The sequence below is a fragment of the Bubalus kerabau genome, chromosome 4 (genome assembly GCF_029407905.1).
Source record: "Bubalus kerabau isolate K-KA32 ecotype Philippines breed swamp buffalo chromosome 4, PCC_UOA_SB_1v2, whole genome shotgun sequence".
Classification (NCBI taxonomy): domain Eukaryota; kingdom Metazoa; phylum Chordata; class Mammalia; order Artiodactyla; family Bovidae; genus Bubalus; species Bubalus kerabau.
The window spans coordinates 21,805,417-21,819,101 of NC_073627.1; the positions used below are offsets into that span (position 1 = coordinate 21,805,417).

Below are 13,685 nucleotides of genomic sequence, written 5' to 3' on the forward strand. Positions count from 1 at the left end.
TCCGGAGAGTTAGCTCATCTTTAAGGAGTGTAAAGTCCCTTGCCCACACCCATTTGGTAGAAAAGGAGCCTTCCTCCTTGCCTGGGACTTTCCAAATTCCCCTTCCAACTTCTATGCACTGACACGGCTTGTCTCAGCTTTTGGTGATCTGTTTTGGTCACTGAGGTGGGATGGGTTTCAACACATCCAAGTTAAACATTTTACCAAAAGAGAAACAGCAAACTCTCTTGTTCTTTACCCACCTTGTTTCTTCTCTGTCTCCCATTGACTCAGGTTCTTGGATTCTTAGTGTTAAGAATAAACTTAAGGGAATTCCTTGGTGATTCGGTGGTTAAGACTCTGGGCCTTCACTGCCATGGGCCTGGGTTCAATTCCTGGTTGGGAAACTAAGATTCCACAAACTATATGGCCCCCCAAAAAAGAATAAACTTTAAAAAAGAGAAAGTATATATGACCAAGCACTGGTTTTAAGTCTTTTTTTATAAAACTGTGACACCCCATTCTTTTTCTGTTTGTCTCCTGAGCCATTCTTACCCTCTTCTCTAGAATGTAGCAGGCCTTTTAAAAAAACAAACTGAATCTATAAGACTTGACAGCAGTTAAGGAGTGAGGTTGTTTCTATGCAGTGATATGGGAAGATGTATGTGGCATATTTATTGAGAAAAAAATGCAAAGTAATTTGAGCAGTATACTAGTATAATTGTTTAAAAATTCACTGTTTTTTCTCCATTCATGTCTGATTACAAAATTCTAGAGGAATGTCTACCAAACAGTGCTTATATATTTGTGCTGCTGTTCTCACCCAAGCTACTCTATACTATCTCTGTAATATTTGCATTTAAAATTGAATGTGTATTTCTTTTGTTATGAGAGAAAGAACATTTTAAAATATGAATTGGAATTTCTAATAATTCATTGACAGTTCTCATTCAAAATAGTTGCTATGTTGCTGGTGTATCAATTGTTATAATCACTTTGAAAAACAGTTCGGCATTATGAAAATAAATATACCCTACATACCAGCAGTGCCACTCTCAGGATTTAACAATAGAGAAATCTTTGCTCATAGGTGCCAGGAGACTGGCGCCAGGAGACATGCATTTCATGTCCCAACAGCCTAACTGTAAGCCCTAAATACAACCCATATGTCAACAGCACTAGAGTGGATAAATGGTCTGTGGTATAGTCAGGTGATGGAATACTATACAGCTATGAAAATGGATAAATTGCAGGTGTACACAATTACATAGATGTGAAAAGCGAGTCACAAAAGAATACACAGGGTATAATTCCATATGTATGAGATTCACAACCCCCACCCCAAATTAAACACATACATTGTTTAGAGATATAAATGCAGGAAAACCATAAAGAAGGGCTAGGAAATGACCAACTCAAAAGACAAAATAGCTGTCACTTCTGAGGTAGGAGGCTCAGGGATGGATGGAGTTGGGAAGGGCACCCAGAGAACCTCCATGGTGATGGTCTCTGCCTTAAACTGGGGGGTGGGTACACAGGTGTTCACTCTTTTGCCATTATGCTGTTCGCATTTTATCCATGACCAACTGGATCTCCATAGTATCGTAATAAAGCCGATAAGAGATCAGGTTGTAGGTCAGAGCACTGGAGAGTTGTAGAGTTGGAAAGACTGTGTGCTCCAGTTGTACCCAGGGCCACCTGGTGGATTGCGCTTCAGGATGGTGTAGTGATGGCTGTCAGGACTCAATGCCATCCTCTCTGAGGAAGAGCATCCTTCTCATTCTTGTAGGCCTCCCTGATTGTGACCGAGGAGCTGCACCTGATCACCTTTGAGACTGAGGTGTATCACCAAGGCCTCAAGATTGACCTGGAGGTGAGTTCTGCGCAGAACTGGATAGAACCGCCTGCAGGATGATTCAGAATGGGGCTTCTTCTAGTCAGGGTTTTCACTCTAGAAGGTGGAATGATGGCTCTTTACTCAGCACTGTGTTTACATTTGCTTCTTTTTCTCCAAAAATTTGTTAGTATCTTGCCTGAGTGCTTAGAAGATACATGTCTACTCAGGTTCCAGCGAACTTGATGTAAAAACTCGTATTTAGGAATTAATTATAGCCAACTTTATACAGTTTGGACAAAACAGTCTTTCAACCACCAGTGTTTTTAGTATCCAAACAATCATGGTATTTACCTGCTCTTTCCCCAACTTTCTTGATCTTTAAATTAAAGATACACCTGAAAAAGCAGGAACCCTAGTCTTTGATTCCTGGGACCTCCCTATTAAATAGGCAGATACAGCTTCAATACAGCAATGCGGGAGACTTGGGTTCGACTTCCCTGGGTTGGAAAGATCCCCTGGAGAAGGGAAAGGCTACCCACTCTGGTATCCTGGCCTGGAGAATTCCATGGACTGTATAGGCCATGGGGTCGCAGAGTTGGACACAACTGAGCAACTTGCATTCTTTTCACAGCTCCAATCCGTGAAAGCCTTCCAAGTTTTATAAACGGGGAGTCCGTGGACTGTGAGTCCACTGCGAGGAGTCAGCTTTGTAAATTCCGCTGATACTCAGGCAGCCCCTGAGTTCAGCCTACTCTCCACGCTGGGTGTCAAGCTGACCGGGCCCCACAGCTTCCTGAGGGTTGGCAGCAAGTGTACTCCACGACCTCTCCTTTTATTCCGAACCCTGCGAGATGCGGGTGAAGAGGTTTCTGGAGCCTCAAGGGCCCTCTGCCTCCCCAGCTCATTCCCTGCTCCCTCCACAGACCCACTCCTTGCCAGTGGTGGTGATCTCCAACATCTGTCAGATGCCCAATGCCTGGGCATCCATCCTATGGTACAACATGCTGACCAACAACCCCAAGGTGAGTCGGGGGCCCGGGTTCTCCGGAGGCTCCTTGGGGCCTCGGGGCTGCCGCCCAGCAGGCGCCACCCTCTCATCTAAAGGAGCCAATGTGTCATTTCCAATAGAACGTGAACTTTTTCACCAAACCCCCAATCGGAACGTGGGATCAAGTGGCCGAGGTGCTGAGCTGGCAGTTCTCCTCTACCACCAAGCGCGGGCTGAGCATCGAGCAGTTGACGACGCTGGCGGAGAAACTCTTAGGTCAGCCCTTGACCTCTTCTCCCTTTGCTCTCCTTGCAAAAGGAATCTGGCCCATGGGGCTGTTCGTTGAGGAAAGTTGACTGAGCAAGGCGCTGGGCAGAATACACGTGCTCCAGCAGGCCCTGGAGTCAGGACGCAGAGCAGGTTTGCGCCTGTGATCACTTTTATGAGATGGGAGGCAGATTTCTTCTGTTGGTGGCTGTCTCCCTGGGTACTTTGTCCAGCCTTAGGAAGGTATTTTAAATGTATGTTCAAGCTAAAGGCTTGGCATCCCTGTCTGTTTCTTCAAGAAAATGTAGCTTGTTTTTATTTTTTTTTCCTGGAAGAAAAAAGTCTTAGAATGTCTTACGTGCCGTCTAGCTTTGTCCTGTGCTGCCATGAAACATGGGCTCTCCAGGTGCCTCAGTGGTAGAGAATCCACCTGCCAGTGCAGGAGACTTGGATTTGACCCTTGGGTCAGGAAGATCCCCTGGAGGAGGAAATGATAACCCACTCCAGTATTCTTGCCTGGGAAATCCCATGGAGAGGAACTTGGTAGGGCTGCAGTCAGAGATGACTGAGGGACTGACCATGCATGACTAAACGTGACCCTGTAACTCAAGCTGTCAGCTTCTTAGTGTGTTCTGCTGATCCCCAGACTGCCACACGAGGCTAGAAAGGGCAGCAGGGACTTGATACATCACCCACCACCTCCGCTAAACAACAGCTTAGGGGGCATCAAACGATGGGATTGGGTGGCGGGGAGGGGTGCATATGTATGCACACAGCAGTGCCAACATTCAAATGCATGAAAACCACGTTTCGGGGCATGTTGTGGGACAATTGTCTGTGTTCTGTTTGAAGAAAGATCTGGATTTAAAACTGCAAATTATATGACTTTTTTTTTTTTCTTTCAGGACCTGGTGTGAACTATTCAGGGTGTCAGATCACATGGGCTAAATTTTGCAAAGTAAGCCGCCGTGTGAACTCCATCCATGAGGCTGCCTCATAGGAGGAGGAGGGGGCAGGGACACTTAGCTGTGGGGATGTCGTGGAGGGCGTGGGCCTGAAGGCCCCGGACTCTTGGTCTGGCGGCCAAGAGGACCCGCCTGAGGGTAGATGGGCTTGAGGATTTTGGTCGCACCTCACCCCCTTAAAGGAAGAGCCCAGGGAGGTGGGGGACTGACCTTTCCCATTACTCTTTTCTCCAGGAAAACATGGCTGGCAAGGGCTTCTCCTTCTGGGTCTGGCTGGACAACATCATTGACCTGGTGAAAAAGTACATCCTGGCCCTTTGGAACGAAGGGTAGGTTGGAATTCTTGTGTCTGACAGAACGCACAGGGGTGACAAGTCCCCTACTCTCCCAGCAGGTTGGCTGCAACACAGAGGTCCCTCAGCCCCAACCTTGCTGTTGCTCCTCTCTGTCTCCAGGTATATAATGGGCTTCATCAGCAAGGAGAGGGAACGGGCCATCTTGAGCACTAAGCCCCCAGGCACCTTCCTGCTGAGATTCAGTGAAAGCAGCAAAGAAGGAGGAGTCACCTTCACCTGGGTGGAGAAGGACATCAGTGGTAAGCTTAGCGATTCCCCACCCCAACTGGTGGCCAACACTGCTGTGGCTGGCCATGGCTGCTGCTAGTTTCAGGCACTTGCTGCCCCCTTGTGGGCAGGGATGGCCTCGCATTCCCCTGCCTCAGACTTGGAAGGTACCCGGTGATCATTTTTATGAGATGGGAAGACTTGGCTTCTCTAAATTCTTCCAGCTGGAGGATTGGTTTGCCAGTTTTATTTTGCTCCCCGCAAGGGGTTAATCAGTTCAGTCGCTCAGTGTCCTACTCTTTGCGACCCCATGAGTCACAGCACGCCACGCCTTCCTGTCATCACCAACTCCCGGAGTTCACTCAAACTCATGTCCATCGAGTCAGTGATGCCATCCAGCCATCTCATCCTCTGTCGTCCCCTTCTCCTCCTGCCCCCAATCCCTCCCAGCATCAGGGTCTTTTCCAATGAGTCAACTCTTTGCATGAGGTGGCCAAAGTATTGGAGTTTCAGCTTTAGCATCGTTCCTTCCAATGAACACCCAGGACTGATCTCCTTTAGGATGGACTGATTGGATCTCCTTGCAGTCCAAGGGACTCTCAAGAGTCTTCTCCAACACCACAGTTCAAAAGCATCAATTCTTCGGCACTCAGCTTTCTTCACAGTCCAACTCTCACATCCATACATGACCGCTGGAAAAACCATATCCTTGACTAGACGGACCTTTGTTGGCAAAGTAATGTCTCTGCTTTTGAATATGCTATCTAGGTTGGTCATAACTTTACTTCCAAGGAGTAAGCGTCTTTTAATTTCATGGCTGCAATCACCATCTGCAGTGATTTTGGAGCCCCAAAAAATAAAGTCTGACACTGTTTCCACTGTTGCCCCATCTATTTCCCACGAAGTGATGGGACCAGATGCCATGATCTTAGTTTTCTGAATGTTGAGCTTTAAGCCAACTTTTTCCCTCTCCTCTTTCACTTTCATCAAGAGGCTAATATTTGCCTAGAAATTGGTAATTTTTTTTGAAATTTGAAATTTAAATTGTATTCTTCATCTCCTTTCTTACCCACTCTGTTCATATATCTTATAAAAGTAATTATTCAAGTATGTTACTTGTGGCCCAGCTGAATAGCTTCTCCCGAAGCCTGCTGAACATTTCCACAGTGCCAGACGACTGGGCAGAATATTCAGGGTCTTGATCACTAGGTTGGCATAAGCCTTTCCCCCTCAAGGGAAAATCAATCAGGTAGTCTTCTCTAAGATCACCCGAGTCTTCTCTTTCCGTATCCCATGACAGGCAAGACCCAGATCCAGTCAGTGGAACCTTACACCAAGCAGCAGCTGAACAACATGTCATTTGCTGAAATCATCATGGGCTATAAGATCATGGATGCCACCAATATCCTGGTGTCTCCGCTGGTCTATCTCTACCCCGACATTCCAAAGGAGGAGGCGTTCGGAAAGTACTGTCGGCCGGAGAGCCAGGAGCATCCCGAAGCTGACCCAGGTAGTTGTTGATTTTCCACAACAGCCACTCGGTTCTGGGGAGAAGTGGGAAATTGTAGGATCCTTGGGGGACAGGTAAGGTAAATGCCTGGAGAACCTGGTGATCTGTTTTTTTCTTTCTTTCTTTTTAAGGAATTTTCTCTTTATAATTTTTATTTATTTATTTTTATTTTTGGCTGTGCTGGGTCTTAATTGCTGTATGGGCTTTTCTGTAGCTGGGGCAAGCGGGGGCTACTCTCTACTTGCAGTGCGTGGGCTTCTCATTGCGGTGGCTTCTCTTGTTGCAGAGCTTGGGCTCTAGGCACAGACTTCAGTAGTTGCGGCAGATGGGCTCGGTAGTTGCAGTTCCCAGGCTCGAGAGCCACAGGCTCAATGGTTGTGGCACATGGGCTTAGTTACTCCGAGGCACATGGAGTCTTCCCATACCAGGGATCAAACCTGCGTCTCCTGTGTTGGCAGGCAGATTCTTTACCACTGAGATATCCAGGAAAGCCCAGTCTGGTGATCTTTATTCCTCTTTCTGGGAAAGAACTTAATAGTGAGTGCCTTCAGGGGCAGCTGATGGGGTTAGAGAGAGGAGAGGAATCAGTCACCAGGCTCTGCCCCACTGGAGGCACTGGTCTAAAGGGGAAAACAGCTCACACATACCCAGACATACCTAAGACACTACGAAGAGAAACCGAGGGCGGAATTCTGTAGAAACAGGATGCCCAGCCAGCACAGCACTTCTTGCAAAGCATATGCTGGAAGGTTTGCGACTCAGACTTCAGTCTAGAGTGTTTCCTTTCCCCATCACTGAACAATGTAAGCAGCCCAGGTGGGATGAAGAAAGGCTTTCTGGAGGAAATGAGTGTTAGGCACGCTGGAACATGGTTTAAGAGAGATTCTCAGGAGAGTGGAGATTGAAGGGGAAGACGGTAACTGGTGGGAGGGGCCTAGGCTTGGTGCTTTGAATGTGCAGCTACTGAAACTCAGACTTTTTTTTTGTGTACTCGAGCCCATGTGCTTATGTAAGTTACACATACATTTTTTCATACTAAACCCTCGCTCTCTGGTGCTATCACCAGCATGGAGGCCGGAGCCCTCTAGCCTGTTTCCATGGGTGTTTGAGGCTCAGACTCGTGGTTCTCTGGCCAGATCCTGAGGAGGAGACTGTAATTTGCCATCCTTTGTTTTTATTGAACTTTCCTTAATCATAGAGCCAGCAAGGGTTTAAAGTGATCCTTTTGAGTTAGCCTCCCTACCCTAACTGCTTTGGGAAAAAAACTGTGTTTTGAACAAATAGTTCCCCCACACAAACCCACCACTGCCTTCACACACTTGTCACAGTAATTCCCTGTGAGGGATTTCTGGGGGCGAGCAGATTGAGACTTGGAAGAGGGAGCTGGGCCTCACTGGCAATTGACTTTCCTTTCTCCTTTGTTCTGGGTTGAGTCTTGGTCACACTCTAGGCGAGCATAACTCTCATTTCCTGTCTGCTACTTATCTCTCTTTCCACGTTGTGCTTCGGTTGGTAGATCTGTTTATCAGCCCCCGTCACACTGCCCTGTTCCTTCTGCAGAAGGCAATTAGGTCCAAGTGCTGGGCCCTCAACTCATTTCGCCTTCAAGGTCCAAGTTCCTGGTGTGAGGCTGCACCCTCCCTCACGGCTCCTGTGTGAGCAGGAGGCCAGGCCTTTTCCTGCCTGGGGACTCAGTGTTTCCTCAGGGGCAAGACGCCAGTCATGAGATAGAACTAATTACTCAAGAGCTTTGTCTGTCTCCTGGGGCAGCAGGAGCCTGGTGATGGCGTCAGGGGGTGTCGGGGAGGCCGGTGGGCGACCTGTGGGTTCCTCCAGAGTGGAGCAGCTGACCGTTTCCTCTCTGTTCCCATCCTGAAGGTTTTATTGTCTCTAGGAGATGGCTTATCTTCCCTGGACTCTTCCCTCCTTTCTTAGAAGCTCACATTACTTCCTCATGGCTTGAGGGAAAGACTCCTCTGTAGAAATGACAGATCTCTTATCTTACAAATTAGATGAAGCACATTTACAACCTTGCACAGAGCCATAAATCAACTTCTAATCTTCATTCTCCTTTGCTTCTACTGTGGCATCTCAGAGCTGTTTTTCTCAGCAACATTGATCACTTAGGAGAATTCAAACCCTTTTGTGTCTGGGAGTCAGCTGGAGTCAGCTCCCCTCAAGCCTGGGCCCAAATGGATTTATAAGATAGCAGAACCCTGCCTTAGTAGCTTCTTTGGACTCTGTACTGAGTTAATCTATTTCTTGGTCCCAAATAAACTCTGATGGCAGTGCCCTTTCTCAAATTGTCATCATTCTTTCTGATCTCTCAGTTTCTCTGTAAGCCCCAAGCTTTTCCTGGCCCACCTCACCCTTCCTAAGCGATCTGTTCACCTGAATCCCCCAAATTCCATGCCAGTGTCTCTGGGGCCCCTTGACCTCTTGGTATAAGCATTTAGCAGTTAAAATTCTTAAATCTTCATGTTTCTAACTATAGAAGAAGAATCACAAATGACAAAGATGGGCCCCTCCATCCTCCGCCTCCCTCTTATTTTATTATCTTGTAAATATAGTTGATTTTAAAAAAATTTTTTTAATTAACTTTTGGGGGCCACCCCACACCGTATGTGGGATTTTAGTTGCCTGATTAGGGATGGAACCCAAACTCGCTGCACTGGAAGCGTGTTTTGAAGATGTAATGAGGCCCCAGCCTCCTATCTCCCAGTCCAAGGCCAGTTGTACTACACCAGAGACATTCTCCCCACGGAGAGGCTCTTCTCTGTGATGTAGTTATCTAATGGGGGTTACTAATATCCTCACTGAAGGATGTAACAGGCAGATCAGTGCTAATGGGAACAGAAGATGTCACCCTCAGCTTTGGAACTGCATTAGCCACTTCTGTGTTTTCATAAAGACCCCGTGACTTCGGTGTCTGAGCAGGACGAGGTGCCCGACTGGGTGGGCTCAGTCCTGCCTACAGGGAACTCATCTAAGAGATACAACTAGGCCAGGTTACAATCCTCAGTCCACATACAAGCAGTGAAACTCTTCACCCTCATCTAGGGAAAGAATGAACACCAGGCTGGCACTTGTCTGAGCTCAAGTGAGTCTGCTGAAAAGCTTTAGGGAAAGAACTGAGCTTCCAGCTGCAAGCGCTGGAACGTCAGAGTCTGTAGTGGAGGGGAGGGCAGCCCAGTGGGAGATGGAGGTTCCTTCAGACCGTCTCTGCTCAGGGATCGAGTGAGCTTCACATCGGCCCTGGGGAGGCAGCCAGCTTCCCCCATCCGGTACCCAGAGTGGGAATCATAGTCGCTAAGGCAGAATTTTCTTCTCCCCAGGCGCTGCCCCGTACCTGAAGACCAAGTTCATCTGTGTGACACCGTAAGTGGCTTCCCTCCCCGATTTTGCCTCCATCTCTAATGTCCTCAGTTATCCCTGGGAACAGGACACTGGGTGAGAATTCTCTTGTGAAGCAGGGTTGGAGCCCTCTGAGTATGTTCGGTACTCATTTAAATTCACAGTGACCTCGTGTGTTTAAAAAGCTTGAGCTTTTATTTTTTTTCTGTTGGAGACCAGAGTTTGATGGCTTGTGTGTGTGTGTTTTGTTCTTTTTTTTTTCCTCCATTGTGTCTTGTCAACCCGACCCTTCCCCCTCCTGCTGCTCCCCCTTTCCTACAGAACGACCTGCAGCAATACCATTGACCTGCCGATGTCCCCCCGCACTTTAGATTCATTGATGCAGTTTGGAAATAATGGTGAAGCTGCTGAACCCTCAGCAGGAGGGCAGTTTGGTGAGTATCCGGTTGCTGGACTGTCCCCCTGAGCTGATGCTCCCGTGTACAGAACCAACCGAGGGGCACCCAGATGGGCAGAAGGAGTTCTCGAGCAGCACTTTCCTATAGAAATGCACTCCCCATGCCAGTGTAAATTTTCTAGGAACCAGGTTAAAAAGCAGTGAAAAGGAACAGGTGAGGTTAATTTTACAAATGTATTTTCTTTAGCCCAACAAATCCAAAATAGTAGCATTTCTGTGTATTAGAAAAATAGGAATGTATGACATCCCTGGTGGTCCAGGGGTTAGGACTCTGAGCTTGCAGTGCAGGGAGCCTGGGTTCGACGGCTGGTCAGGGAACTAAGATCCCGCAAGCCAGTTGGCTCCCATAATATTAAAAAAAAAAAAAAAAACAACAGTATGTATATTATGATTAAAACATTAAAAGTATACAGATACAACTACCATATGACCCAGCAATCCCCCTGCTGGACATGTACCCTGCTGCTGCTGCTGCTAAGTCACTTTAGTCGTGTCTGACTTTGTGTGACCCCATAGACGGCAGCCCACCAGGCTCCGCTGTCCCTGGGATTCTCCAGGCAAGAACACTGGAGTGGGTTGCCATTGCCTTCCCGCATATACCCTGAGAAAACCATAATTTAAAAAGACACATGTACCCCAGTGTTTGTAGCAGCACTATTTACAATAGCCAGGACATGGAAGCAACCTAGATGTCCATAAGCATTTGAATAGATAAAGAAGTTGTGGTACGTACATAGGTACATACATATATATGTGTATGCAGTGGACTCACCCATAAAAAAGAACTCATCTGAGTCAATTCTAGTGAGGTAGATAAATCTAGAGCCTGTTATACAGAGTGAAGAAAGTCAGAGAAAAACAAGTTTCGTATATTACCATGAATATAATTTCATATACATGGAATCTAGAAAAACAGTACTAATGAACCTATTTGCAGGGCAGACATACAGAACAGATTTTGGACACAGCAGGGGAAGGAGAGGGTGGGACGAACTGAGAGAGTGGCATTGCCATACATCCTTTACCACGTGTAAAGTAGATAGCCGGGGGGCAGCTGTTGTATGGGCACAGGGAACTGAGTCTGGAGCTCTGCGACAGCCTAGAGGGGTGGGTACCCTTTCAGAAGGCAAGACCCCGTAGGGAGGAGAGAGAATGTGGATTCTCTACCCCTTCTTGATGACTGAGGGGCAGGGGCAGGAGACTGGATGGCAGTGGTGGTCTGAGCCCCGTGCCCCAGAAAGCTAGGGCTGTGTGCCCTGCCTGCTGTGGGGCCCAGGCGATTGAACTGGCTCTCCCCGTGTGTGTCCCCCTCTGCCAGAGTCCCTCACGTTCGACATGGAGCTGACCTCGGAGTGCGCTACCTCCCCCATGTGAGGAGCCGAGGACGGAGGCTGCAGAGAGATGACGGATGCGCCAGCCCATGTCCCACCAGCCCTTACACAGCCCAAGCCCAGATCAACTCAGCTCCCAGCTTTGCGGTTCCAGATTTTTTTTTTTTTTTTCATCTCTCACTTTAGCTATCTCTGAGCAATCTGGGCACTTTTTTAAAATAGAGAAATGAATGAATGTGGGTGATATGCTTTTATCTACATGCAAATAAGAATACACGCTCCACGACTGTGATCAGGGGATGTGGAAGGGGCGGCGAGAGGGAGAAAGAGGAAACATCTTTTTTTGCCCTCCTCCCCCACCCCCCGGCCCCCTTTCTCAGCAGCTTGTTGTCGTTGAGTCAAGTGCCTCCTGGTGCCAGCTGCGTCCTTCTGCCTATTCTGTAAGCTGATGCCATGGGCAGCCTCTCGCCTCATCCTCCCGGCACCACACTTTCAACCTTGCTAACGTCCAGATAGATGCTAGGACTTTCAAAGCCCCTAGGTTTCTTTTTAATCTTCAGTAATTTTTTTTTAAGGGCAAAAGACACTGACTGTATTGGCATAGCTTCCTCTGTATTTAAGAAAACTCAGTTAATTTCCTCCTTGGTGCTTCAGGTATTCAGCTTTCTTCAGGCCGATAATTTATATAACCCCTGACATGAATTTTAGATCCAACCCTTAAAAGATATCTTCTGAAGATGCCTTTGGTTTGAAATAGGAAGGTTGAAGGAGACCCTAAATATTTTAGGATTTTTTTTTAAATAAAGTTTTTATTTCCCCCTTTAGCATGTTGGCCTGTTTGTAGGTAAGGCTGGGCAGAGGGGCACTTACAACCTGATCTCTCTTTCTCCCTGGGCTTCTGTTGCCAAGCGTGGGTGGGTGTCTTAGAAGGGACAGGACAATTCTTCCTTTTCCCATCGACCTGAGCCCCCCTGCTAGGTGGCTCCTTCCAGTGTCTAAAGGTCCCTTGTCCTGTTTGCTTTACGCACCTGGTCTTGGGACCTTTTCGGATAAGAGGAAGACACAGGTTGAACATGAGTCAGACTACAGACCCCCAGTCAAGGGTCTAGTTGAGCTCAGGGAATACGGTTCTTATCCCAGTTTCTTGGAGATTTCCTGCTGCACCTGTTATCATAAGCTCGGGGTCCGTCTGTTGTGTGAGGGAATGTACACTCCCACCTCCCCCCAGCACTGGTGACTGTCTCCTCCCCATAGGGGCGCCACAATTAGGCAGAACAACTGCATGTACTGTGCATCTCAGAACATAGGTAGCATGTGGGATGGTCTCTGATACGGGGCCTCCCAGACCCAGAAGCACAGCTAGATTGGGTCGGCTACAGCCATCTTGTCTCAGTTGACCAGAGTTTCTAGGGATGCTATGCGTTACACCGAAATTTGCCAATTTTTGAAGGGGATAAGACCTTCTCTCCAAGACAAACAGGGGTTGACAGGTAATGCAGAGAGATTCCCCTCCAACTCTCTAGATGGAAATAAGCTTAACATGAGGGACCTGGGGCAAGAATCCTGGCTTTGCTGGAGCAGAAATCGTAAGATCCATGGCTCTTAGGTCGTATAAGTATCTAGTTTTAACCCTGATATTAGCAAAAGCCCTGAGAGGAGCTGAGACCCTCCCTTAAAGAACCTGCCTGCATTCTCTCTGCCAGCCCCCTGTCTAGCCAAGGGATTCCCAAGGATGCCTAACCTACCCACAGGGTGGTTTGTGAGATGCTGTCCTGGCCACTGCATTCAAATTCCAATGTATACTTACTTAATAGTGTAAAAATTTATATTATTATGTTGTGGGTTTTTTTTTTTTTTTTGTATATTGCTGTATCTACTTTAACTTTCAGAAATAAAAGTTATAACCCTCCCATAGCATGGCAGTTCTTTGTCTGGCTGGGGGCTGGGTTGGGAGGGGAGTCCCTCTTCCCCTGCTTCAGTTCTGAGGGGCCTCATAGGCTGAGCCTGGGTCTTGCAAGATGGTGGCTACCCCATTCCTGGCCTGGTGGTCTTAGCTTCTCATGCTGGAGCTGATGGGGCCCACCTCTGGAGCACGGAGCATCTACCCCGCACCCCATCTTACATTAGCCACCAGCCTCCAGCTCAGGGGTACCTGGAGGAGCCAGGGGTCCTACTCCTGGTGCACAAAGGCTGCAGAGTGAGGCCTCCTGTCTCCCCCTTCCTACCTCCCTCCTCTCCGCGCCCTCCCTCCCTTCCGGGGCCTTCACAAGCCGCGGTGTCCTGTCTGGGGTCAGATAAGCCACCTCAGGGGGTTGGGGGGCAGACACTCCCAACCCCTAGGCCTCTTCCACAGTTGGTTCCATTATCACTTTCTCTTCAGTTCGCTCCATGGGGAAGATCGTCAACACTCAACGGGTCTCGGCTACGGGCCCCG

General features: G+C 48.0%; 1 protein-coding gene across 4 annotated transcripts in view; it reads left to right on the plus strand.

Moving 5' to 3' along the window:
• The window catches only part of STAT3 (signal transducer and activator of transcription 3), a 75,629-nt gene extending 62,466 nt beyond the window's left edge, over nt 1–13,163 (plus strand). Inside the window, exons 15-24 of one of the 4 annotated variants that reach the window (XM_055575851.1) lie at nt 1,769–1,852; nt 2,740–2,838; nt 2,945–3,080; nt 3,977–4,029; nt 4,271–4,365; nt 4,492–4,631; nt 5,900–6,112; nt 9,445–9,487; nt 9,835–9,897; nt 11,239–13,163. In XM_055575851.1, coding sequence (XP_055431826.1) covers nt 1,769–1,852; nt 2,740–2,838; nt 2,945–3,080; nt 3,977–4,029; nt 4,271–4,365; nt 4,492–4,631; nt 5,900–6,112; nt 9,445–9,487; nt 9,835–9,859 — 888 coding nt within the window. In that variant the 3' untranslated portion in view covers nt 9,860–9,897; nt 11,239–13,163. Of the gene's footprint in view, nt 1–1,768; nt 1,853–2,739; nt 2,839–2,944; nt 3,081–3,976; nt 4,030–4,270; nt 4,366–4,491; nt 4,632–5,899; nt 6,113–9,444; nt 9,488–9,784; nt 9,898–11,238 lie in introns of all 4 variants that reach the window. The other 3 variants (XM_055575852.1, XM_055575850.1, XM_055575849.1) reach the window with 3 other exon arrangements.
• Nucleotides 13,164–13,685: the final 522 nt, after the last annotated feature.